The sequence below is a fragment of the Molossus molossus genome, unplaced genomic scaffold (assembly GCF_014108415.1).
Source record: "Molossus molossus isolate mMolMol1 unplaced genomic scaffold, mMolMol1.p scaffold_m16_p_14, whole genome shotgun sequence".
Taxonomy (NCBI): domain Eukaryota; kingdom Metazoa; phylum Chordata; class Mammalia; order Chiroptera; family Molossidae; genus Molossus; species Molossus molossus.
In genome coordinates this window covers 14,630,106-14,655,547 of record NW_023425349.1, presented here as the reverse complement: position 1 = coordinate 14,655,547, position 25,442 = coordinate 14,630,106, and the positions used below count along the sequence as shown (strand labels likewise).

The window sequence follows — 25,442 nt, the reverse complement described above, 5'->3', positions numbered from 1 at the left end:
ACTCTGGGCAGATTCCATTACTGCTTTGACCAACACAAAAGGTAGCATGAGTCACACAGTTTATGGACTCAGGTCTCGAGAGACTAGCAGTTTCCACCTCCTGTCTCTTGGGAAACTCCCCCGTGGACCACTTATGAGCAATCTGATCACCTCGCTGGAATGACTACTTGGAACGACCCTGGGAGAGGGGACCTGCCCAGCTGAGCCCAGCCTCCCACTGTCTGCGAAGGCCCGGGACCTGTGAGTGACGCTGTCTCGGAACCTCCTGCCCAGCCCAGCTGCCAGGCCCATATCAATGCCCTCAGCCAACTCCATGTGGAGCAGAACTGCCCGGCCAACCCTGGCACAGACTCCTGGCCCGTAGACCATGAGCATAACACAATGATTGCTGCTTGAAACCTCTAAGTTTGGGTCCACTTGTTATACAGCAATAGATATCCCAACGACTGTATAACCATGAGCCCCAAAGCTCAGGATGTTTCTTCCCCATCCCATTACTACAAGCTACGTTAACTTACGAGGCAGAATTCTAGGACTGACAAACCGCAGAGGAGGGGGCAGGGGGAGGGGAGAGATACACCAAAGAACTTGCGCATATAAGCATAACCGAAGGACATAGACAACAATGCTGGGGAGGGCAGGAGGAGGGTGTCAATGGGGTGATAAGGAGAAATATCTGTAACAAAAATAAATTCATTTAAAAAAGTAAAATACAATAAAAGTTTCAATTATAACAAAGGAAAAATAAATAAATGAAAATGGCTCCTCCTTCCCCAAGAGTCCAGGCTCTAATCCCCAGGACCTATGAATTTGATATCACTTCCAGGATTTGTTTTTTTTTCATTTTTATTTTTTAAGGGAGAGAGAGAAACATTGATGTGAGAGAGATGCATCGATTGGCTGTCTCCTGCATGGCCCCCACTGGGGATCGAGCCCGAAACCCAGGCATGTCCCCTGACTGGGAATCGAACCAGGACCTCTCAGTCCATGGGACGATGCTCCACCCACTGAGCCAGACTGGCCACGTGGATTGTGTCCTCCTATAAGGCACAGTTGACCTAAAGATAAGGAGATTGTCTAAGCGGACCTAATGTAATCAGAGGTGTCCCATTCAAAGCAGAGATGTCTCTGGCTCTTGCAGAAGGAGCACCCTCAGAGACCAAGCATGAGAAGGACTCACTGCACCTTGGGTTCTTTGAAGATGGAGGGTTACATGTGCAGGGGCTAGAAAATGCCCCCTAGGAGCTAAGAGTAAACTGTGGCTCACAGCCACCAAGGAAAAGGTGACCTCAGTCCCACAACCAAAAGAAGTGAATTCACACAACAACTTGAATGAGCATGGAAGTGAGTTCTTCCCCAGAACTTCAGTGCCTTGGTTTGTGCATATAAAGGTCAGCGGAAGGTCCGGCTACACCAGCCCCCAGACTCCCGACCAAGGGAAATTGTGAGATAGATAATGAGTGGGTGTTTCTTTAAGCCTCTAAATCCCTGGTGACTTGTTCCCCGGCAATACTAAAATAATACAGTTACTCTGGCCAAAACCCTACCCCACTCTATTTCATTTCACTCTCTAATGAAATGACAGAAATCGACGAGATGATATTTTAGGTTCCCTGACAACCATGACACGCTGTGATTTTGTAATTTTAGGTTATTTAGCCCTACTGAGCCTCAGATTCCTACTGGAAAGCATGGATGCAGGACCTGCCCAGTGCCAATTTTATCTTATCTACTAAATTTCAACCTCTCTGCGAACAGAGATGCCCTCTCCACCACCACCCCTTGCGTAACGTCTGGAACTTAGCAGCTGATCACTAAATGTTTGCAATGGATGGATGGATGAATGAAGACATATTCCTGGGGCTATTCTTTGACAAGAACAAAGGACCATGCTCACGTAGGACAGCAGCAGAGGGCTGGTCCAAGAGCCTGAGTAAATGGGGGGACTAACCCTCCCTCTGGCTCCATCACAGGTAATTAAAAGGATCAGATAAGCTCATTGGTGGGAAAGCCCTTTGCAAACTGTAAAATAACCTGTGCACGAGGTATTTATCTTAGCAATGGTTTATTTTTTTTAAGGTTAGGAATGTCCCCAAGCGAAGAGGTGTAAATCTATCCCCTAATTACAGGAGAAAATGAGTCCCTTCCTGCTGTTCCTTTGGCTGGTTAGCAGTCACCCCACCGCTCAGCAGGAGCGGTACCTGCCAGGATACAAAGCCATTAGCATCTCTCTGCTGAAGACCAGGTGAAGGATGAGGACCTCTAGTGACAGGCAGGGAAGTCACAGCCCGAGGTGCCACACCAGATCTGGGTCACTGCCTCTTAATCTGGTGTAAGTCACTCTTTCCACAGCTGCATACTGAGAAACCGGTCTCTTGAAAAACTTCAAAAAGGCTCAGCCCGTGTGGCTCAGTGGTTGAGCATCAACCTATGCACCGAGAGGTCTCCAGTTCGATTCCTGGTCCAGTTTGGGCCAACCCCCAGTGGGGGGCATGCAGGAGGCAGCCAGTTGATGTTCTCTCTCATTGATGTTCCTATCTCTCTCTCCCTTTCTCTCTGTCTCTAACATCAATAAAGAAAAATAAATAAATAAAAACTTCAAATAGAAGGGTTCAATGTCCAAATAAGTGTGAAATATATGCACATTGGACCCCTTCTTCTATTTGATTTTTAAATCCACATATCCTAAATGTTTCACAGACACCACTTTCTTCCCACACCCCTCCCAGTTCCTATACCATGCATTTGGGGGACTCATTTTTGCTTGGTTCCTGCCAAAGGTATGTATAGTGAGTGAGACCACACTTAGGGCAGTGAGGGGTCTTGTAATTCAAGGGAGTGTGGTCCCCAGACCAGCAGCGTCACATCATTTAGGGCCAGGACCTATCCCAGACCTATTGAATCAGAAGCCCTGGTCTGGGGCCCAGCAACCCGGGTCAAAAGCCTTCCAGGGGACTGTGGCCCCCTCTCCAGTTTGAGAACCAGGCTGTAGCCCCTAGATCTGTGGTAGAGATCCTTCAGCCCAAGGAGGAAACACTGAATCCGTCTATACCCAGAGGAAGAGGTTCCGTGGATGCTCTGGTTGATCACTCACATGGCTACCAGTGAATACTCACTAATTCCTTCTATTGTGTTTCCCTCCCGTGGCTACTCAGCTCCCAAAGGATAACATGCAAACTCCACAACAAGGTATTCAATCCCTCCATAGGTCATCTCAACATACTGGATTCATCTTAATTCAATCACAGTAAGGACAATGACATCATGAGCTAATATTTACTGAACACATATGCTGAGAACTTCCTCTATATCTTGGGCGGTCCTCACGCTCACTTGGTGGAGAAAGTTCTGTTATTATCCTCATTGTACAGATGAGGACACGCAGGGCCAGAGACAATGAGAACACAGCTCCCCGAGATTTAACACCAGATTGTCTGGCTCCAAGGCCCATGGACTCCACCTTGATTTATGGGCTCTCTCTGATTTCTGATTTCCCGTTTCTGGATGAAATTAATCTCACATTCAATCTGTCATAAGTGTGTGTTGTTTCCTCAAATGGAAAACCATATTCTCCACCCCAAGTTCAAAGCATTATTGTCCCTCCACTCTCATCTCAAAGGTGCCCCCCCTTTGGTTCAGCAAACGCTGTGTCATTGGGTACCAGGTACGTCACTGGTCACTTTGGGAGAGAGGATACACAGGTGAGCAAGAAACAACAGTCCTTGTCATGGAATTTGTGATCAAGGGGAAAGTCTGGGATCGGATGGCGGGCGAACTTACCAAGTGTTAGAAAAATGCCGAGCTGGACGCATTAACGGTGCCATGTGGGATGGGGTAAACCAGGCCAGTGAGCTGGACAAACACCCCTAAGACATGGGGTTTGATATGGGATTTAAGGAGGGACTAGAGAAATCCAGGCAAAGAGGGAAGGGAGTCCTCCAGTCTTCCGGCAGGAATGTTTCTCTTTTTACCTCTGTTGCTATTCAAGTTCTGTGTTCATCCAAAGGAAAGCACAATGGAATCTGTGTTGCAAGGGCGTTGTAAGAATTAAATGAGCAAATATATGCAAGCGCTGAAAACTGTCTGGTATATAATAAATGGTCGATCTATGTTAACTTTCATTACAGCTTTTTTTATTCTTACTATATGACCTGGAGCAAGTTGCTCCAGTAATAGTGGCAAATTACCAGGAATAAGAGCTTCTATCTCAGGGCAAGCTCATGACTGACTCCATGTAAGTGATTGCCACACACCTGACACCCTCCGTGCCATCAGGAAAAGGTGGTGTGTGGCAATCACAGTACATTCACTGCTCACAGCCGGTTGGTTGTGACCCTACAAAGCCCACATGCTTCTGCTCCCTCCAAGTGACAAGCACTTCCCGAGAGTCAGTTTTGTGTGCTCCCCAACCTGTTTACACCCGTTCTATTTGCTATCGTTTTATCATGGAATTAAAAGCAAATAAATCGGTGAAATATGAGCTTTTTCTGTGGAAACTAATTTGAATTCTATGAAAAAAAATTCTACAAAGACCGGTTGCTGAAAAAAACTCCCATCCATTTAGATAAATGGGGGAGTAGCTGGGAAAGACTGGAGGGGTTTATAAAGTTCTACAAACATTTAGATTGTTTCTTAAGCATCTTTACACTACTGCCCCACTTTGCAGAAATCGAAGTTGGAAATATTATACAATCATTGGTCAGGTGTATGCAAAGAAACCAATAAAAGGTCCGATAGAATATATATGCACACCTCCAAAAAGAATCTATCCGTATTTGGAAGGGCTGGCCAGGAATACACATTTATATGTTTTAAGTTAAAGTAATATGTGTTTATGTATACGTAGCATGTATATATTTTAGGGTTCCCTATTTTAGCATACTTTTTTTCAATTAACTGACAAATTATTGGTCTCCAGTTATTCTTGGAAGAAACCTCGTGCTTTGAGTTCTTACTGTATGCTAAAAGTGGCCTAGCTGTTCTCCTATTGATTTTCAAAGCGTAGGCATTATTTTTATCTCCACCATAGCAGTTAGAGAACGGAGGCTCAGACACCTGACTACAGCGCTAATAATGGCAGTCACAAGTCTTGGCCTGGCAGACCTCCGAATCTGAACCCTGAGGCCCGGAGTTCTGTTGCCTCAGTGCTACATTATTGCATTTCGTTGGGCTCATGCTTGATCTTCTCTAGTGGAAACATCCATTTCTTGGATGAACGTGTCTTCATCAAACACCTAGGGTCTACGACTGCTGTGCTCTTGATTATATTAACGTGGTATCTGTTCATTTCTTCGGAGCTTCTGGAGAGTTTTCATATACATCATATAATTGACTAGGGCATGCAACTCCGCGGGGCAGCAACTCTTATTATCCCGATCATACAGATGAGGAAACAGAGGCTCAGACGGATGAGTTTAGAGACTTTTGGAGGTCGTGCATCTAATAAGTGGCAGAGCAGAAGCTGTCAGTCTAATAAACGAAACCTGACTTTTGTTCAATAAAATATAAGAAGTCACATCCGTCTGACCCCCTGCATGTGTCTATGGAGATGACATCCAGAGGCAAGTAAGTATAGGGTTCAGGGAAGGAATCGCAGTCGGCGTGGATATTGAGGGGCGTCATAATGGAGATAACAATTATCCTGGTAGGCAGGAACTTTCCACAGACACCAATTAAACACTGCATGGAACAGGGAATATGTGAAAAGCTGACATGGGTTCAGAAGCGATGGCCCCAGGAGCCCCCAAGAGATTTTTATCTCAACAATGAATAATTACATTGTGGTTGGCTAAGGCCTGGACTGCTGGGTCAAGGCCATGTGAATACGGGAAGTAAAAATAAACCAAAGACCGAGAGTCAATGGAAAATGCCAATAATTATACTGCCTGCCCTCGAGTTCAGGGTCTGTGGATCAGCTTTGCCTCATGATACTCTGACCTCTACCAGGTGATGGGATATGGGGGGGGGGGGCATCAACTCACACTGAGATCAAGCATCTATTTTGTGCTAGGAACTTTTCTTCATTTCTTTGAATTTAATAGACTCTAAGAAGTATCTATTTTTGCCCTTTCTTTCTTTCTTTCTTTCTTTCTTTCTTTCTTTCTTTCTTTCTTTCTTTCTTTCTTTCTTCTCTTCAGGAGGGTGTATTTTTCAAAGCAATAGAGTTAGCAAGACTTGCTTTCAGGATTTGCATCCAGGTCAGTAGAAAACCCTCTCCTCTTGCAGTGTCCATTCTGCCTTGTTGTCTGGACCATCACAGTCCGAGGGCCTGACCTTTCATCACGGTCTGCGCGCCGATTCCCTGAGTGACCTCCAGCAAGTCCCTGAACTCCCTTTGGCCTTAGTCTCTTCACTCGTGAATGAGGAACATGGCTGAAGCACATACTACACAGGTGGAAGATCTGTAGATAGTCTATACGGCAATGGGATGTAATTTTGAAAGATTATGTCAAAGTACCTTTGGGACCCCATCCCAAGCAGAAGATCACTGATCTGTCCATCCCCTGAACCGAGACTTGAACACCCCCGGTGCCAAGGACTGTGCTGGCAGTGAAGGACATGCTGGATGGAGAACATGGGTGCAGACGCCTGCCCGGAGCTGGCAGGAGAGAGAGGCATTCACAAATGGATACACGAAGGAACATGGTACACTGAGATTTGGGAGGTCAGAATGCTAAGAAAGCATATCACACAGGTCCCAACGCCGCCTCTCGGCACAAGGGTCACAGCCTTCCGCGCTGAGATTCGGCCGCGTAGAAGCACCTGCAGCTCAGGAACAAGGAAGGCAGAACCCAGTGCAGGGAACAGCCTGTGTGGAGCCTGTGGAGGGGAGGGAGCCGCGGACACCCAGTGAACCGGAAGGAGATATACGGATGATGTACTCTGAAACTGTACCCTTGCAGATTGTATCATCTTATTAACCAATGTCACCCCAGTCCGTTTAATTAAAAAGCAATACAAAGGAGACCAGTGGAGGTGCAGTGGAGTGAGCCCAGAAAAGGTGGGAAAGCCAGTGTAGGAGGTAGGCAGGGCCAGATCACGGCAGCCTGGAGGTCATCTTAAATTGTTCCTCTTTCTCCTACGAGCGGAGATCCGTCACCTGAAGGTTTTGAGCAGGTGGTGACAAGCTAGAATCTGATTCTTAAGTAAAAATTTTGACTGCCCGCTGGAACACAGATCGAAAAGTGATTAGATTCGGAGAGAGCGAAAAGGGCATTGTGTTTTGGGGGAAGAAAGATCTGAGTTTGAACTCGACGCTACTCATTAAAATGGACTAATTAGCGTCATCTGAAAGCAAGACTGCTCAAAGATCCAATTACTGACCTTGTCCCAATATTGTGGAGTTGAACTGCTATTCTCTCATTGTCTGTGGCATTTCTTCCAGAGTTCGCAAGGACCTCAGAGAAACCGAGCCTGCTTGTTTCCAAATTGTTCAAGAAAAAGATAAAAGGAAGTGTCTCCTTATTCCCGCAAATGAGTTTTAATTCAGAGTTCCATAAAGGAAATGGGTAACAGGCGGCACAAGGGGAGGGGCGGTGGTTCACTGCGCAACCTGCGCCCCGCCCCTCGCGGGGCACAGGGCATGGTTGTGCAGCCCCGGTTCTTGGGCGCACCTGGCACAGGCCATCACCATTTCGTCTGGCCCACACAGGGCAGAGGCAGGACTTGAACTTGGGCCCCTGGTTTAAACCAGTGTCCTCTTCAGCATGATCTGAGGCTTGGGGGACAAAGGCCCTGTTGCTTGTATCTTTAAATGCCTTCCGGCAGGGCTGGGAGACCAGGTGGTCAATAAATATCTCTGAAATTGCCCAGAGGTCAGCTAATTCGGCTTTGCCCGTGCTGATTTGGGGCTTTGTCCTTCTCTCCTTTTCTCCCTCCTTTGCAATGAGAGGTGATTTCCACCATGACAACAGTGTTTATTCTAGGCAGGTCATCCATCACCTTGGATCATCTGGCCTTGACAGGTAGACAGCAACTCTGCCTCTTATTTGCTGTATAGGCTTCAGCAAGCCACGCAAGCTCTCTGTTCCTCTCTGCCCCCCTCATAAGATGGGTGCGTTAGTGCTGCCGAGTAGACGAGGCGGAAGCACGTTGAGCGGTGCCCAGCGTGGTAAATGCCTTGGAAGGGTTGCCTGGGCCCTGACCTCAGCCTCGTTCTCTTCCTGATGAACTCGGTTTCACATTCATCCTGCTCACACAATCCCCTTTCCCAGAGCACGCAGGGCTCACAAAGTGCTCCCAGACGCACCATCTCAGGTAGGACGGACACAGACGCTGAGGCAGGAGGAAGACATGATGACGCCCATTTTACAGATGAGAAAACCAAGGCTCTGAACATCTCTTCGTGTCTACCTCGCCCTTCTGAACGGCACCATGTGCGGATCTCCCCGTAGCAGAACAATCCCCCGAAAGCCTCCATGTAGGTCCCCACCTTCCTGTGACCTGTCCAACCACAGTGCCCTGGTCTGACCCTTGGGCCAGCTCCGGCATAGACTGAAAGAAACCCATCCTGGTGCCCTGGGATCCCCGAAAACCCTCATCCACGATGGGCGCCCAGTAAGTATGTGCGGGGCGCTGGGTCCTACACTGGCAGGGGTGCTCTGGAAACAGTCCTGCTGCCCTCGTCACAGCAAACGCTGAGCCTGGAGAGGGAAGAGCCCCACTTGTCTTGGTGCTCCAGAGCCCCACCCGGAGCAAGCCTGGCGGAGGGGCTTGCTGCGTGGACCCGCACCGAACCGGCCGCTGTCTCTGACCACGGGAGACGTGCCTGGTCTGTCTGCTGCATGCCTGCCTGGGCTTCAGAACCGATTTGGGCTCCACAGCTGGGGCCATCTCCTGACTCAGCACGTCACGTCAGAGACTACAGAAGGCAGGTCCCTCCCCCATGATGCTGTGCGCCCACCCTGCCTTCAGCATCCACATGCACTCAAACCAGGGAGCCCGACCAAGCACAGCTGGCCCCTTGCCAGGCATGCTGCTCCCAGCCCGCGCAGGGCTCCGGACCACCAAGCCGGCCAGTGGACTCAGCCAGCCGTCCCAGTCCCCCCCCTCCCCTGCCCTGTGACCTCGGACCAGTTAATTACGTCTCTGACTCACCAGCGCCCTCGTCTATGAAACAGATCCAATAGCATCAACGTCACGGAGACCGTAGGCCATCATCATCAACACTCAGGCTTACTGAGCATTCAGGTGGGCTGCGTCATTGACACGCAACATAGCACCACCCCGTAAAAATAACAGTAAGAAAGTAGCCAACGTGTATTGTTTTCCACCTGCCAGACACTGTTCTAAGCCACATTTCAGACGGTTACAGCACTTAACCTCCAGAAAAGCCTTATGAGGTCGGCACTCGGTTGTTTCAGAATGAATTGACAACCATCTTTGAGCCTCAGCTCCTCAGAGAAAACTGAGGATCCAAGACGGTAGTAAATCCCCCTGGATTCCACAGTAAGCAGGTGGCAGTGCTGGGATTTGAACCCAGGACGTCTTCGCTCCAGAATATTTACACTTAGCCCGCTCTATTGCCTGGTGTTCAACAGCGATTGTTATTGAGTTTTGTTATTTAATTTGTTATTGTCATCATCACTGATCTAATTTTCCCTACATGTAAGGTGGTCACCTCTAGCTGTAGTTATACTCAATTTATCCTGTGATATGTAATCTCTGAAGAAGACTCCCTTGGTCCCAGTGACCCCCCCCCCCCCCAGTAGTCACACCCTGGTAGGCCTTCTGGCCAATAGAACGTGGTAGAAGTAATGCTCTCTGACTTCCAAAGCTAAGGTGTAGGAAGTCTTACAGCTTGTTTTGTCTCGGGATGCTGACGTGCTGGAAGAGCTCAAGCCACGTGCAGAGGGCAGGCGTAGGTACTCTGACTGGCAGCCCACCTGAGCTCCCAGGGGACAGCCAGCATTAACAGCCAGTTCTGGGAATGAGCCACCTTGGATGTCGAGTTCAGCCAAGCCCCTAGATGACTTCAGCAACAACCAACATGAGAGACCCCCTGGCTGTGTCCAGTCAACCTACAGAACCGTGCAAGGTGATAGTAAAGTGTTCTTTTGAGCCACTAATGTCTTGGGGAGAATGGTTTAGCATCACTTGATAAGCAGAACACCTCTTTTGTCTTCTAGCCTAACATACAGATCCTAGCACGCCTTGAAACAAAGTTCTAATGATCTATTTTTGACGTCTCTCTAAAGTTTCGAGGTGAATACCTTTCGAGGAACAATAAAATAATATTTATTGATCTTGGGCACATTATTTATCTCTCTGTGCCTCAGTTCCCCTCTCTGCAAAATAAGAAAAGTAAGATGGTCAGAGTACGTTGTTCAAGGTTGCAGTGAGGAGGAAATCAGTTAATTCCTACAAGATGGTAGAACAGCGCCTGACATTTAGAATACATAAGCCGAGTGGCAGCTCTCTCTCCCCTTTCCCCTCCCTCTCCTGCCCCCACCCTCTTAGTATCTCTTCCACTTTCTTGTAACTGAGTCAGGCACTTTACTAGGCGTTTTACATTTTGAAATCTTAATTCCCAGACTTAACCCGAAGGCAAGTGTTATTATGTCACAGTGTAACATAATAACTCTCTGTAAGGTGAGGGACTCGCAGAAAGACTCCTGGCTGGGAAATGATAGAGGCCGGATTCGGACGCTGTCCACGTGTGGCTACAGCTCTGCCCCTTCCCGCCCGGCCTCCAGAGTGCCACCCCTGTGGGACCCGAGTGGAAATCCCTGCGACACACGTGGCGTGGTGGCATCTGCTCGGTGGACTCATCCCCACGGAGTCTGGCGCACAGATAGATTGCAGCCAGCAATAGCGCATTTGCAAATTCCAGCTCGCTCAGCTCAGGCGGCCCAGATCCCCAGGGTTGGCACCTGTTTGACACTGCTCCCTGGCAGGGAGGTGTTCCGCCTGCCCCGGTGAGAAATGCTCATTAAAGCTTTCGATTCAGATGTCAGGAAGCAGCCCGCAGCCAGCAAGGAGGGTCGGGCTCCGAGGGACCCGCGCGGGCTGTGTCTGCGCCCTGCACCTCCAGGCCCGGCACTCAGTACTCCTGAAAACGAAGTGCGTGGCTGGCCCAGGTGGAAATCCACACATCCTCTCTGGGCCAGTGGGGCAGGGATGCTGCGATCGGGCAAGTTTTCTCGTCGCAGGAGGAGAAGGCAAGGCTGCAAGTTCCTTCCTTGAAGGTCCTGGTGGTGGCAGGACATCTCTACTGTCTACACCCGAGAGCTTGTGCGCAAGAGCGACTCCTTCTCCAAAGTGGACGTCTGTGCTCAGAAGAGCGAAGTGACTTGCTCAAGGTCACAGAGCCTGCCAATGGTGGGGCATGCTCTCAAACTCTACCCCCTGATTGTCTCCCATGTTCCTTCCCTCCCCCATGTGCTCCAACTGCTCTCCTGGAGCCCCGGGTCTTCCCCAGACCTGGCTGTCCTGTGCCTGAGCATTCTTCTCACTGCGAGTAAATGTCTCCCAGGTGTCTTTGGGCCTTCGGACCCTCCACTTTGTTCTCTAAGGTGACAACCAGCAACATTGAAGACATATCTGCTTGAAGCCTGGTAATGGTCACCCTTTTCCACCAGGTCAGCTAGCATGGCCAGTCTTGGGGGTGCAGAGCTTCTTCACCTAGAGATCTTATCAAAAGCCAGATGGTGTTTATGCTGAATGATATCCCCCACCATCAAAGGTTCAAGTCCTCACCCCGAAGACCTCAGAATGTGGCTCTTTTTGGAGACAGGGTCTTTGAAGATGCAATTACGTTAAAATGAGGTCACTGAGGGGAACCCTAACTCAGTAGGACCAGTGTCCTTAAAAGAAGAGGTGATGAGGACACAGACACACACAGAGGGACAGCCATGTGAACACGCAGGGAGAAGATGGCCATCCACAAGCCAAAGAGAAGGCTCGCAAGAAAGTGTCCCTGCCAACTCTGCCATCTCAGTGTGGTCTTGGGCTGCGGCAGCCCTAGCATGCACCGTATACACGGAGCTCGACCTGACTGCCACCAGACCTCCTCGCTCCCCTAAAAGAGATCTGTCTCAGCACCGCCCACCCCGCTCATTTCCGATTCTCTCCTGTGCCCGCTGCAGGTCACATGATAGACGCTGGACGGTAAGTGGGACCTACTTCAGACACTGGCTCATGGTGGCAGCCGGGGTGTCTGTTGCAGATGACAAGGATGCCATTTTGTGGCTGAATGACTGCAGCATAGCAACAAGTGAGCAACCTCCAGAGAGGTTCTACCTGGTTCACAGAATAATTATCACTTAGTGCAAAGCAACCAGCTCAGAGTTGGAGGGAGTGGGGACCATAGAGATGGGCACGAACAAGTGCAGAAGAAGGAGGTTTCATAATGGGAAAAGAGAGAAGTATGCTGACTGAGGAGGGCTTTTACATTCACGGGACTTCAAATAAGGTGCCTTCTGTATTGGCTGGTGCAATCAGGGAAGCCTGCATGAAAGAGGAGGCATTTGACCTGAGTTTAGGAAAATGAGAATAAAACAGGTGCTTGGATGGGGTGTCTGGGATGGAGGGAGACTGCTTAGACAAGCACAGTAATTTTTAAATCAAATGCCCAGAGAACATGGTGATTAAGAACATGGTATTTAAATCCACAAAGTTGGGGCATCTTATCTCTTCCTCTTCATCAGGGTTTCCAAACCTTAGTACCAAGGACTTCAAATTGTTGCAGGGCCTGCCCTGTGTGATAGCACCCCACCCCTGCTAGGACAGTAAACAATGTGTTCAGACAGTTCTCACTGTGCCCTGGAACAAAATCACCTGCAGCTGAGAACCACTGACTTGTGCGCTGTAGTCTGGGACCACTCAGCTCTCTGAGCTTAGGTTTTCTGGTCTGTATGATGGGGTAACAGTCATATATACTAACCTGTGGCTGACACAGAATCTGGTCAGTGAATGTGACTTAGCCTCAATCTTTTTAAGGTGGGTCTCTTTCAAATGCTGTTGAACATGGAACCCCAAACGTGAGGAGAGTTAAACCCTAGCAGCTCTGGCTGAAGCCGGGCAGCGAGGCCCACGCCTGCCTCTTGCCCTCCTGCGATGCCCTTACGGAAACCCTGGAGCCACCGCCACAGAAAACCCCAGAGGCAGCTCACAAATGCCGGGGGATGGAGTCTGAAGACCTGGATTTGAATCCTGCCTCCTTCCCTGGGGTCCCAGGGAGAGAGGATGAACCGCACGTGCTGGGAAGGCAGAGCCCAGTCTGTGTTGCTCACCCTCCTTCGCCCCCATTCACCAGAACACCTGGTGCCTCAGGGCAGGGATGGGACTAGGGTCAGACAAGCGAGGCATCTGGGCACTTCAGGACTTGCTGACTCTCAGGTGAGGGCCCTGCACCCGCATGACCCAGAGAGGGAGTGCCCCCTTAAATTTTCATGGCAGGGGCCCTGCTTCAGCCCTGATCAAAGCCCTCAGTGAACAGCTGACCCAGGAAGGAGGTAAGCCAGTTTCTTCACCCTTAACATAGGGATGCTAACATCTGCTTTTCCAAGTGGTTTGAAAATGAAAGAGATCCTACATTTGAAGCAACCAGAATACTGTCCTGCGGCGGCCTGGGCTCTCGTCCGTTCCCTTCCTCGGGGGGATCAGACAGAACCCACGAGGCTGGCAGTTCAGGGCAGAGTCAGGAAACTGCGAGAAACCCATTGTCCCAGGGCAGCCTGAGCCATTCGGGGAGAGGCAGAGATGACCAGAAAAGGTCTGCCTGGCTCGCCACCTCCAAGTGCGTCACCTGCACGGCCCTGCCCTGCAGCAGCGGCGCCAGCTCGCACGGGGTGCAGCCTGCAGAGGCGGGGGCAGCACTTACCGCTCTCTGGGCAGCTGGTGGTTGGGGTTGTGGCGGCAGCGGACGCTGAGGCCGAAGAGCTTGCGGGCCGTGCGCTGGATCTTCTGCCGCTGGGCCTCCATGGAGCTCTGCAGCAGCTTGTAGCGGTTCTGCAGGTCCCAGTCGTTGCCCCAGTGCTGGTGGATGCTCCCGATGGTCAGGAAGTGGTTGCTGGGGAGACGCTTCATAAACGACTTGAACTCATCTGGCGGGAAACAAGCCGGGAGAGGAGGGCTCAGCATGGCAGCCCATCCAATGTTGCCCACCTACCAAAGCAGACTCGCTGGCCCGGGCGTGTGGCCCAGGGGATTGAGCATGTCCCCTGGGCTGAGAGGTGGCAGTTCGATTGTCCAGTCACGGCACATGCCCAGGTTGCGGGCTCGATCCCCGGAGTGGGGTGTGCAGGAGGCTGCCGCTCAATGTTTCTCTCTCACATCTGTTTCTCTCTCTCTCCCTTCCTCTCTCTCTAAAAAATAATCAATAAAAACATATTTTTAAAAATACGGACTTGCTGGAGGCCACAGAACGTGGCATTAGTCTGCTCCGCCCCCGGGAGGGTGTGCAGAGGCCACTGTGCCCTCCGTGAGGGCTCTCTGACTTTGCTGCCACAGGAGTGAACCTGCATCCTGCCCAGGACAGGGCTTCCCCAGCTTCGGTCATCTGAATGCCAACCGGGCAGCAGTATTCCCGAATCACTGTGTCTACGTTTACTCAGCATCGGTCACACCCATTTTCATCCGGTGCTACACAGGAAACCACGACCGCATGCCTTAGTGCAATGGGAGCTGTAAGTAGTATGATGAAAACAGTGTCAATGAATTCCAGCCGGATACTGTTCCCTGCTCCCCGACCACACCCCGCACCTGCCCTCACTTGGAAATAGACGGGTAGCCCTCGGTAGGTAGGTGCTAAAGGCCCATCGGGCCCCCTGAAACGTTCTCTTTGATGTGATCGTGACAGAGCTGCGGGGGACCCATCTCCCCGCTGTGTGAGCCAGCCTTGCGAAGTGCTGTGTGCCAGCCTCTTAATGTCTGTCGTGTAGCGTTTTGGGAAACTCCAGCTTAAGAGAAGGGGACAAACTTTTGAGTCTCCCGAGGGAAGGTTTCTGCCTCGATGCTGAGTTTCCGAGTGTCAGCGTGGGCTACGACTTAGAAACGATCTGGGTCAGCTCTCGTGTTCTGCGTAGAGGGACAGGGACGCTGTCGTGCAACGGAGGACACGGCTTTCTGGGCTGGAACCGCCCGCGAGCACCACGGGGCAGGGCTGGAACCAGAGCGCTGTTGTCCGAGCTAACCCCTGCTGGCCCACCGCGGCCGCGCCCCTCCCCTCCTGGGGCAATTCAAGGGTCAAGGGGTTCATCGTTGTGCAGGTAACATGATTAGATGGTACATATGATAAAATACATATGCATATGTATCTTGAGCCTCATATTTTCACTTTATGTGATAAAACCTACCAGGGAACCAACTTTAGGCACACTCAGCATTCATTTTATTTTTTTAAAAAAATGCTTGCACAGGCTCGGTCTTAAACACCTAAAACATATAAATGAGTTTGTAGCAAACCTATGAGGTGGCTAATCTGGGTGCCCCTCTTATGGAAACCAGGGCACAGAGAAGTTAATTAACTTGCCAAGGCCACACAGCCAGTAATGGCAGAATTGGAACTTCAGCCTGGCTCCAACTCTGACGCTCTTACTTGACACGTGCCAGTTCCTCTCAACACACAGAGGATCATGGGAAAAACACAGACACCAAGGCGCTGAAGACACACCTCCAGGAAAAGCGTCTGGCTCCTCCAGAATCAGGCGCCCCGTTCCAGACAGTCAGACACGCGTGCCTGCAAACCGCACCTCACCCCCCGCAGCTGCGCGACCGTGATTCTCAGGCTTCAGTTTCCCCAGCTGGCAGCCAGGTATGTCGGCATCTCATTCAAATGCCGAGCGGGTGACACAGGGCTGCACCTGCCTAAATAGTTCCCAGCGTGCAGGGAGTACTCAGGAGATGGTAGCATTGGACTGGGAGGATCACACAGGACCGCACCGATGGGCATGCTCGGGGCACGGGCAGCAGGCAGGGCACGGGCCAGGCTCTGCTGCTCGGACCAGCCCAGCGCCCCTCGTGGGAGACCCGCGGCTCATCCTGCAGACGGCTGGCTCTGTGGACCTCGAAGGAGGTAACAGTCCTTCCAATGAACCCATATTTGGGTCAGACAAGAAAACATCTTTTAAACGTTAACAGGACTTACTTTCTTGACTAAAAGGGGAAGAGTTCCCTCCCCATGTGAACACGCAGAGCCCAATCTGTGTGTGGGAACTTGGTCCTGTTTGACCACTGACACTCCGGAGCCATCAAGAAATCAATGGCGATGGCTTTTGACTGGCTGTGAATCCCTCCAAATTACCTGGTGCCGAGTCATTAAGAGCAGGAGCTCGAAATGAGAAGGACGAAAGTAAGCACGCCCCAACCGCGTGGACGTGGGTCAGTGGGTGGCTTTGACTTAACGGGGAAAACATTTCAGATGGGCGAGCACAGGATGTCTGGAGTGAGCGTCTCTTCTGGGGAGAACGCGGGGCACCCACAATGCTCGTGGCCTATTCAGCTAATTCTGCAGCATCTCAGCTTTCTGGGCCCCTCCCCCAGCCGCCCACCCACTCACAGTGCTTTCTTTTCTTTGGGAATACGGGTTATTACTGCTTATGCACATGGCTTACATTCTACGCTTTTGAGCAACAGGGAGAATCTCTTTGCAAAAGCATTTTATCAAATGCTACTTTTGTTGGAGGCCAAATAATCATCACAATACATTTCCATCCTGAACCTCTCTCTTTGATGCATTCCCAGGATTTTAAGTGGACTAATGGGTGCAGGTTCATCAGGCATCCACGGCTCCACTCGAGCCGCGTGACCCTTTAAGAGCATAATCGCCAGTGTGCTGTGCGTGCTCAGAGCTGGCTGGGGACTCAGAGTTCATGGAAACCAGTGGTTTTCAAATAGAGCTCCGCAGAGCTCCGCTTTTATCTGCGGTTCACAGTGGCTCCAAGGTAGGATTCCGGGGGATCAAAGGGTTTCTTGGCTACATATTTAAATAAATTCAAAAATTAAACACATAAACATGTCCTCTCATTTATCAGATGAGGGAACTGAGGACGGCGGGTAGAGCAGAATTAATAAGGTACAAAAGCTGCCGTGAGCCCTGGGTTTGGAACCAGGGATTCCGTTACAGACTCCGGCACTGACTGTGTAACAACCCTGGGGAAGACGTTGGGCCTTGGCACCCTCCCTGCGCGACGATTCAGAAACATCATTCCTTACTTTAATGCAGTTCTCATAATAGATTTAAGGAGTAGAAAGTTGTTTTAAAACAGTAATGCTCTCTATAGATGTCCATTTATTGAACAGATATCTGAGCACATACTTATATGCTACTATTTGGCATCTCTTCATGGAAGTCTCGAGACTTCCCAAACTTTTCCTGTCTGAAACGGAACACACTGTTTTCTTTACAGACCTGGCCGGGTGTTGTAGCTCAGTGAATGGTACCAACACCCATCGAAGTGTCGGACAAATGTGCCTCAGAGAGTCAAAGAGTTCTGGGATCTCACCTCACCCTTTCCTTCCTGTTTTTTTGTTTTTTTTTTTTTAATTTTTTTTTCTTTATAGATTTTAGAGGGAGAAGGAGAAAGAGATAGAAACATCAATGAGAGAGAACATCGATTGGCCGCCTCCTGCATGGCCCCCACTGGGGATCGGGCCCACAACCTGGGCACGCGCCCTGACCGGGAATCGAACCGGCAACCTCTTGGCGCATGGGTCGATGCTCAACCACTGAGCCACACCGGCCGGGCTCATCTCACCCCTCCTTTCTGAAGTCCTGCTAATTCTCCCTTGTAGATCCCTCAGCATCTGTGCACATTTCCCGTGTTTACTCCCGATACCACCGCCCTGGCCCACATCACAGGCCTCTCTCCCCTGGGCACCTAGTGACGGCCTCCCATCGGCTGGCCTGCCCACCCTCTGATCTCCGGCCCACAGTCAGACACGTGGGCTCCGCTCTTCCTCAGGTGGCCTCCCTGACTGACTCCTGACCACGTCAACCTCCAGCTCCACAGCAGCTCCTCGTTCTTCATGCAGATATGATCACAATGTCAGTTACTGGCATGGTTACAGGACTGATGGATGCTTGGCTTTCCCACTAACCAGGAGCTGCGTGAGGACCGAGACCCCCACCTCACGGCCTTCGGTGACGGACTTTCCTCCCCTGAACCATAAAAAGCAGGAAAGAGCTCAGTTACCCGAGCAGGGACTTCTGGCTTTGACAGTGTGTCAATTCTTCGGACATCCATATCAATATCTACATATAGCTGTAGCTATACACATGCCTATTTGCACAGCGACGCGTGTTTATTTAGAAAGACAGACAGACACACAGACTCGGGCATGAGTAGAAACACCTTGAACCCTCCGTTCTCTGAGGCTTCCTCTGTGCCATGTGGCATGCCTTCTGTCTTCTGGGTACCACGGAGACAATACATCACAGGGCCACAAACCAGATTACGCTATTCATTATTCCACTCAGTGCAGATTTATTGAGTGCCTACCCCACGACAGCTGCCAGACTTTGCCCTGGGCTCTCCCAAGGGGAGGGTGGGGGCGGGGGTCCGTGAGTGTTCCCTCACAGAAGCCCTTCCTAGACTTGGCCGCAGAACCGAGCTGGGATCTCTACCTGAGTTCTCCAGGTCCTTGTACGCCTCGGCCCAGGACCTGGCCATGCTGGCCAGCGTGTACTCCATGATCTGGATGTCGGTGGTGGGGCAGTTGCACTGCGGGAACTCCTCGGCGCACTGGCACCGGCACTGGCTGTCCTGGCACACGTACTCGCCCTCGCCGTTGCACATGATGTAGCTGAGAGCCGACTGGACGAACTTCTCCTGCAGGTACGGAGGGAAGATGATCTGCAGACCTGTTGGGGAACAGCAAGAAGGGGAAACAGAGAGGCTCAGAAAGGTGTTTCATTAGCAGCTTCGGGAGGTGACACGGAGGAATGTGAAGCTGCTGGCTGTCTCCCTGCGCGCTGAGACAAAGTACCCGGGAGCACGCCTGGAGCCAGACGGGGCCTCCCTCCGGCGGCACTGCTTCCACACCAGCCCCTCCGGCCGTGGCCGTGGCCGTGGCTGAGACGCATGCTCTGTTCCGTCCCATTGGGACTGAGGTCTGTCTGGTATACATCTTTCCCATTCTGGGAGGAGAAAACCCTTCCTCAAAGCAGAAGATGACTGTGGTGGTGGTTTTTCTTAGTTCCTTCATTTCTTGCCTTTTCCTTTCTTCAAATATTTATGAACCCTGTTTACGAAGCACAAGTCTCAGCTGAGCACGAGGTCTATAGAGATAAAAAAGACACGATCCCAGCCCTTGGGGAGTTTACAATGTGATCAGCAGGGAGAGCCAGGGACACACATCATCAGAACACAGCTCTATAACCTGCAGCAGAGACGGCCGTGTGAGGCAACGGGCAGCCGAAGACTCAAACGACGCCGCCTGGAGAGGAGGGGACCTTAGTCGAGGAGATGTACGGGGGCTGGTTGCATCACCATGTACAGAGGGCAGGAAGCACTTTCTGAAGGGGGGAACAGGAACAGCAAGAACAAAGACGTAATGGATCTGCGAAGAAAATGAATTTGGACGGGTGGGGGTGCCTCCCGCGGAGAACAGGTTTTAGCCAGGAGCAGACGCCGGAAGGCAGAGAGCTTAATTGATAACACTAAGGAACCTGAACTTTATTCTGTGGAAAATGGGGGTAAGACTGATATATGAAGAGTGATAGAATCTCATAAGAAATAAAGTAGCAGTGGAGAATACCAGAGAGAATCAATTTTTTCTTTGTTGCTCAAAAAATGAAGAAGCCAGTCCGGCCGGTGTGGCTCAGTGGTTGAGCGTTGACCCATGCACCAAGAGGTCGCCAGTTCGATTCCTGGTCAGGGCACATGCCCGGGTTGTGGGCCCAACATACAAGAAGTAGCCAATCGATGTTCTCTCTCATTGATGTTTCTATTTCTGTCTCCCTCTCACTTCTTCTCTCTCTAAAATCAATACAGGAAAATAAATAAATAAATAAATAAATAAATAAATAAATAAATAAATAAATAAATAAAAATGAGGCAGCCAGGGCCCACCAAGGGGAAGTGACTAGCTGTGGTTGGTTATTGGACAGCACTGTTGACCATCTCTCACGATCTTTTCTCTATACTTGGCTCATCCGTCTTAACCCTCAGAGCCAATGATGGAGAGAGAGGGGTTGATCTGGGCATGAGCACTCCTCCTGTAACCTTGAAAAATGTCAGCAGTGAAGTTATTGCCAATGGTGCCCAGATGGAAGGACACGTCTGGGCTAAATTAGTTCATTAACGTACCTTCACCTGGGACATTTCTCTCTACCTCATTTGGAGATGCTGACGGTTTTAGCCACCAAGGCATTGGAGCCTAATGGTGTTACTATCCACTGTGTAAAAGAGAACTGTTATTCGGGTTAAATTTTTTTTTTTTTATCATTCATGCTCTTGTCATCCCGACCCTCCTCATCAGGGATCTGCCGAATAAGCTCAGCCTTTCTCTCGCTCTCTGCTTCTCAGCCCTTCATAGTCCTGTTTCTAGAGTTTTATCTTTCCCTCTCTCGCCTTAAAATTATTTTTAAAGACATGAAGCTCCATCCTGTCAACTTGTCTTCAGGTGGCATCTCACAAAGACTGTTTGAGAGGGGCACTGTGGCAACAGAGCTTGTGCCTCGGCGCGCCCTATGGTACGAAACCACAGCGATGCCGTCGAGAGCTGGGCATCTCTGGAGTCGGGATCCTCTTCTTACCCCGGAGTCAGCTCAAGCAAGCCACCCCACCTCTCTCCGGCTCCACGTCCTTCCCTATACAACGGGAATACGTTTGGTACCTATATCAGAAGGGCGTTGGGAGGACTCATTGAAAGAACTCCTGCAAAATGGCTACGACAATTCCCGGCACAGAGCGAGTAAACAGTAAATGTGAGCGATCCCTACTTTTGATGACGACGGTGCTAATGTTACTCCTCCGATGAAAGTCTTTCGAAGTTTCAGCAGAACCTACAGAATCAATGAGCAGTAGCTGTGGGTATTTAATGAGAGGACGGCACTGCTCAGAAAGCAGTCTTTAGATATTTGGAGGGATTTCACAAGAGGTAGGGTTGAGAAGTTTGTGCCTATTGAACCGGCAATGGTGGGAGGGCTCTCAGGAAGGTGGGGCACAGGTGATCACCCGCGGCCGGTGTGCACAGCTGGGTGAGGTCCACGCCCATGAGGAGGCGTCCATCGGAGTGGGAGTGACTGCTCGGAAGGGCTTGCGGTACAGGGATACAATACAAACACCGAAAGGTGGGCAAAACACATCAAATGGAGCAGAAAAGTTCCTTCTAAGCCAAGTCTACAATTCTTTCTGAGTATGCATTATTGAGTCACTTTATCTGTATCACAATTTTCACTTCCAAAGCAAAATTTATTTTTAGCTGATCCCAATCCCCTATAGGCATCCGAGTGTATGGATTGGGGTTAAGTTTCTGTTGCTTAAAGGAACTCTATAGACTCTACTCACAGCCTTATTTTTCTAGCTGGCTCATCATTTTCTTTCTCCCTTTTGTAGGGGATAAAATATTCTATTCTTGGTCCAAGCCCAAAAGGAATTCGGGGAGCGCAGTTTTAGAAAATTGCGTCAAATCGTTTCTCCGTTTGGCAGGGCTACAAAAGGCAACGTTACCTACCCCATTTAATGCAACCGAAAACAGATGAAGTTTGGGGTTGGGGGGTTTCTGGGAGCAGCTGAAACGCAAAACTGGCTGCTCTTTAAAAATGGAAACTCAGAACACGTGAGCTGTCTCTGAGGCAGAATCTCCTGGGCAGATTTGAAAGAGAATAATGAAGACATAGCAATTAAAAAGCACTTTTCTGCAAAATGTCATTACTGTTTAAAGTTACATAACCATTTCCACCGCAGCGGAGGTTCACACGGCAGTCACCACCACAGCCGTGTCCCGATGACCTGTGTCCGACAAAGAGGCCCATTGCTGACCTCCGAGCCGGGCGCCTGGATCCCGCGGGCTTCAATGGGAGTCGTAAATAATTCCGAGAGGGATTTGGCCTCTAGAACCGCTGCGTGAAAGATATACAGCTGCTGGCTGGGTTGGAATGTTCTGTCCCCACAGTTCCCACAGACACACACACACACATGAAGAGGAAAACTGAGACAATGGGAGAGAGGGAAAAAGGCCACCATTATTGCCCAGCATATACATGTTGCTTCACAACACCCAGAAAGGCGACAGTGGAGCGTTTCACTGGAACACCATTCGCCCACGCTGAACATAGAGAATATTTTCCCCTCCATCTCATTATACTTTAGGGGGAAAAAACACACACATCTTGCTATCCTTGAAAATGGAATGTTTCAGTGTTCCGCAGAGTGAGTGGGCAACGGAGAGGCGGGAACACCCGCCCCTTCTCTTCCTCTGCTTTCGGGCCCATTGTCCTCGCTCCTTCCTCCCACCTCACGTTCTGCACATACATCTCGCAGTATTTCCTGTACTTTCCATGCGCTCTGGGAGGAGTCTCGGTGGGATGGCTCTATTTCCCTGCCTCCCCCTCCCCCTGATCTCCTAACAGTCTCTTCTTCATTCGGAACACACCAGGCATCCTGCCCTTGGTCCATCCCTCCATGTGCCAGGTGTATCCTTCCCATGGTCTCTGCACCTGCCCTTCCTGAGCCTAGAACATTCTTTCCCCGGATCTCTGCTTCGCTGCCTTGCCCTGCACCCTTAGAAGAGTTAGAATGCCTCTTGTGGTTTCTTCGCAAGATTTCTTCCTCATTGAAGTCATTTTATTCATTTGTTTTTATTTCTATTGTTCCGTCTCCCCCACGGGGGAGCGGGCTGCAGGGGCAGGGCCTTGCCTGTCCAGTGCAGACCTGAGTGTCCATGAAGGCCAGGGCTCCATGAACTCATCTGCTGAATGAAAGAAACGACCCTCTTTTTAGCCCAATGGAAAATCATGTTGCCCCATTAGATTTAGAAGATGTTAGGACTGAAAAGTTAGGTGCCCTGCCCAAAGCTCCCCGACGAAAGCAACAGACTCCAGATGCAAGCCCCGGAATTCCGACCGAGTTCTGAAACGCGCGGGTCTTTCCACCCATCCAGTGGGAAGTGTGAAGACGGAGGTCGAATCCCGGCCTGGTGTTCATGGCAGCTGCGGCGGCACAGCGTGGCCTCTCTGAGCTCAGCTTCTTGCCTGGGAAGTAAACATCTGAATAACCACTTCCCAGGGCTGATAGGAGGAGTACATGAGGCGAGAAACGGCATAAATGCCACGTAGACAGGAACCCGACTGTCATGGGTGAATGTTCACACGGCCCACAATGCACGTGTTGAAACCCTAAGCCCATGTGATAGTATTAGGAGGCGGGGCCTGTGGGAGGTGGTTAGGGCACGAGGGTGGGGCACCTACGGGAGGATTAGTGCCCTTAGAAGAAGAGGAAGACACAAGAAAGCTCTATCTCCCCGCCTTCTTCTGTTGCTCCTTCCTTCTTCCTTTCCCTCCTTCCTTCTTTCTTTCCCCACTCCTCCCTTTCTTCCTTCCCTCCATCTTTTCTCTTTTTCCTTCTCTTTCCACACATATGGCTTAAGATGCACTATGTGCCAGGCACCCTGCCATGGATGCCAGGGTGGATAAGGCCTTTGCAGACCTCACGGTGCAGGAAGGAGAGAGATGTGTGACCGAGCTGCTTGGCTGCAGTGTGGCCAGGCCCCACCAGAGGCACAGTGTTCCTTGGGGGACGAGAGGAAGCACACCTGGTGCAGAAAGGAGCAGGGTGGTCACAGAGGCTCTCGGAGGAAGAGGCATTTCGGCCGAGACCTAACGGATTAACTCTGCAGGGAAGAATGACACGCAGCAGAGACCTGTCAGCTCGTTAGAGGCACAGCATCACTCACGGCAACAGAAGTCCAGGATCCCTGGTCCTCACAGACAGGGAATGTATTTGAGATGGGGGTGGGGGGTGGGGGCTCACTGTACCGTTGAGTTTCAACCATTGGGGGGCGTAAAGTAAGAGGAACATTTAGGAAAAGCCTACATTAGATCCCTGGAGACCTTCGATAACATCGTCAATACTATTCTCGTCTAAAGCAAGCGACTGGTTTAGGTGACTGAACTTTGTGATGTGTGTGGGATGTGGGTAGAGTTTTTAAACACAAGCAGGGCCTTGAGGAGATAAAGGGCAGCCACCATGTTCTATGCTGAGGGCTTACCATGAGCGAAAATTGGTGTGTGAATACCTTGGATCAATCTAAGTCTTGTTCAAGGCAAGGACCATATATCTTCCTGGGGAACATTTAACATCTGAAAAAGAAGACCTAATCAACAAAAGCTAAAGGTGCCCCCAAGATCTGGAGATTAGTCCAACCTTCCTCTCTGACCATGATCCTGCCCCTTTGCTGATAAAGAACTCTTATCCTCTTCCTCCTCTTCCTCCTTCCTTCCACAAGCGTACATGGAGAATTGTTCGAGGAGAAGCTTCCCACCTTCTAAGGACACAGAGGGGCTACTTGGAGATTCAAAACCAAGGCCCCAAATCCAACAATAACAGACAAAGAACTTGATCATTAAAACGTAAGAAGTAGCATCATGTCTGGTCCATAGCAGCAGACCATGTTTAATAAGTATATTTCAAATATTGAGTATCAGTGATCTGTTATGAAGATGAAAGAGAATAAGCCTGGAGACAATAATTAAGGAAGACTTTGGGAGGTGTGTGGGATGTGGGTAGAGTTTTTAAACACAAGCATGGCCTGAGGATATGCAGGGCAGCCACCATGTTCTATGCTGAGGGTTTACCGTGAGCAAAAATTAGCATGTGAATACCTTGGATCAATCTAAGTCTTGTTCAAGGTGAGGGCCATATATCTTCCTGGTTTTATTCCTCAGCTTTGTTGTATTTTAGTGTATATCCTAATTGCTTAACATAGTACTATTTTTGATGGATTTGCTCTTTTCCAACCTATTTCATTAAAAATTAAATGCACGATCTCGTACAGTGCTAAGAAGAGGAGAGAAAATACAGGTTAGGTTCTATTTTGGTCAAATATAAATATTTTTCTATCCTGTTCTTGCATCAGAATGTGGCCCCCTGTAGATACCTCTGAGCCCTACAGGAGTCCCAGCTGTTATCTTGTACTCGCTAAGTTCTGCTTGTCAAATTCTGTCTATTTCTGAAAAGCACGAGGTGGAGAGAACAACGAGGGCTGCACCTTTTGCAAAACGTCATCCTGATCCCCTTCCTCGTGAAAGCCCAGGGATTACAGACTGGCGGAGAGAGGACTTTACGGCTCCAGCGGCCATTCTGAACCCCGGCGTAATGAAGGCATGCAGGTCAATTACCCATCTGTTTGTATTTCTATTGCTGTGAATTACGGTACCCATCGCTGACAGCTCATTGGAGCAGAATGAAAATAAGACAATAATTCACCCGGTGAAACTGTGCAGAAAGGGCACAAAGGCTATGATCTCATTCAGGAGTTCAGCACTGTCGCCGTGATGG

General features: G+C 50.1%; 1 protein-coding gene across 1 annotated transcript in view; it reads right to left on the bottom strand.

Moving 5' to 3' along the window:
• BRINP1 (BMP/retinoic acid inducible neural specific 1) overlaps nucleotides 1-25,442 on the bottom strand; it is a 175,738-nt gene that overhangs the window by 11,887 nt on the left and 138,409 nt on the right. The window contains exons 6-7 of the mRNA XM_036261325.1: nucleotides 18,566-18,802; nucleotides 13,823-14,045 (exon numbers count right to left, since the gene is read on the bottom strand). Coding sequence (XP_036117218.1) covers nucleotides 13,823-14,045; nucleotides 18,566-18,802 — 460 coding nt within the window. The remainder of the gene's footprint in view (nucleotides 1-13,822; nucleotides 14,046-18,565; nucleotides 18,803-25,442) is intronic.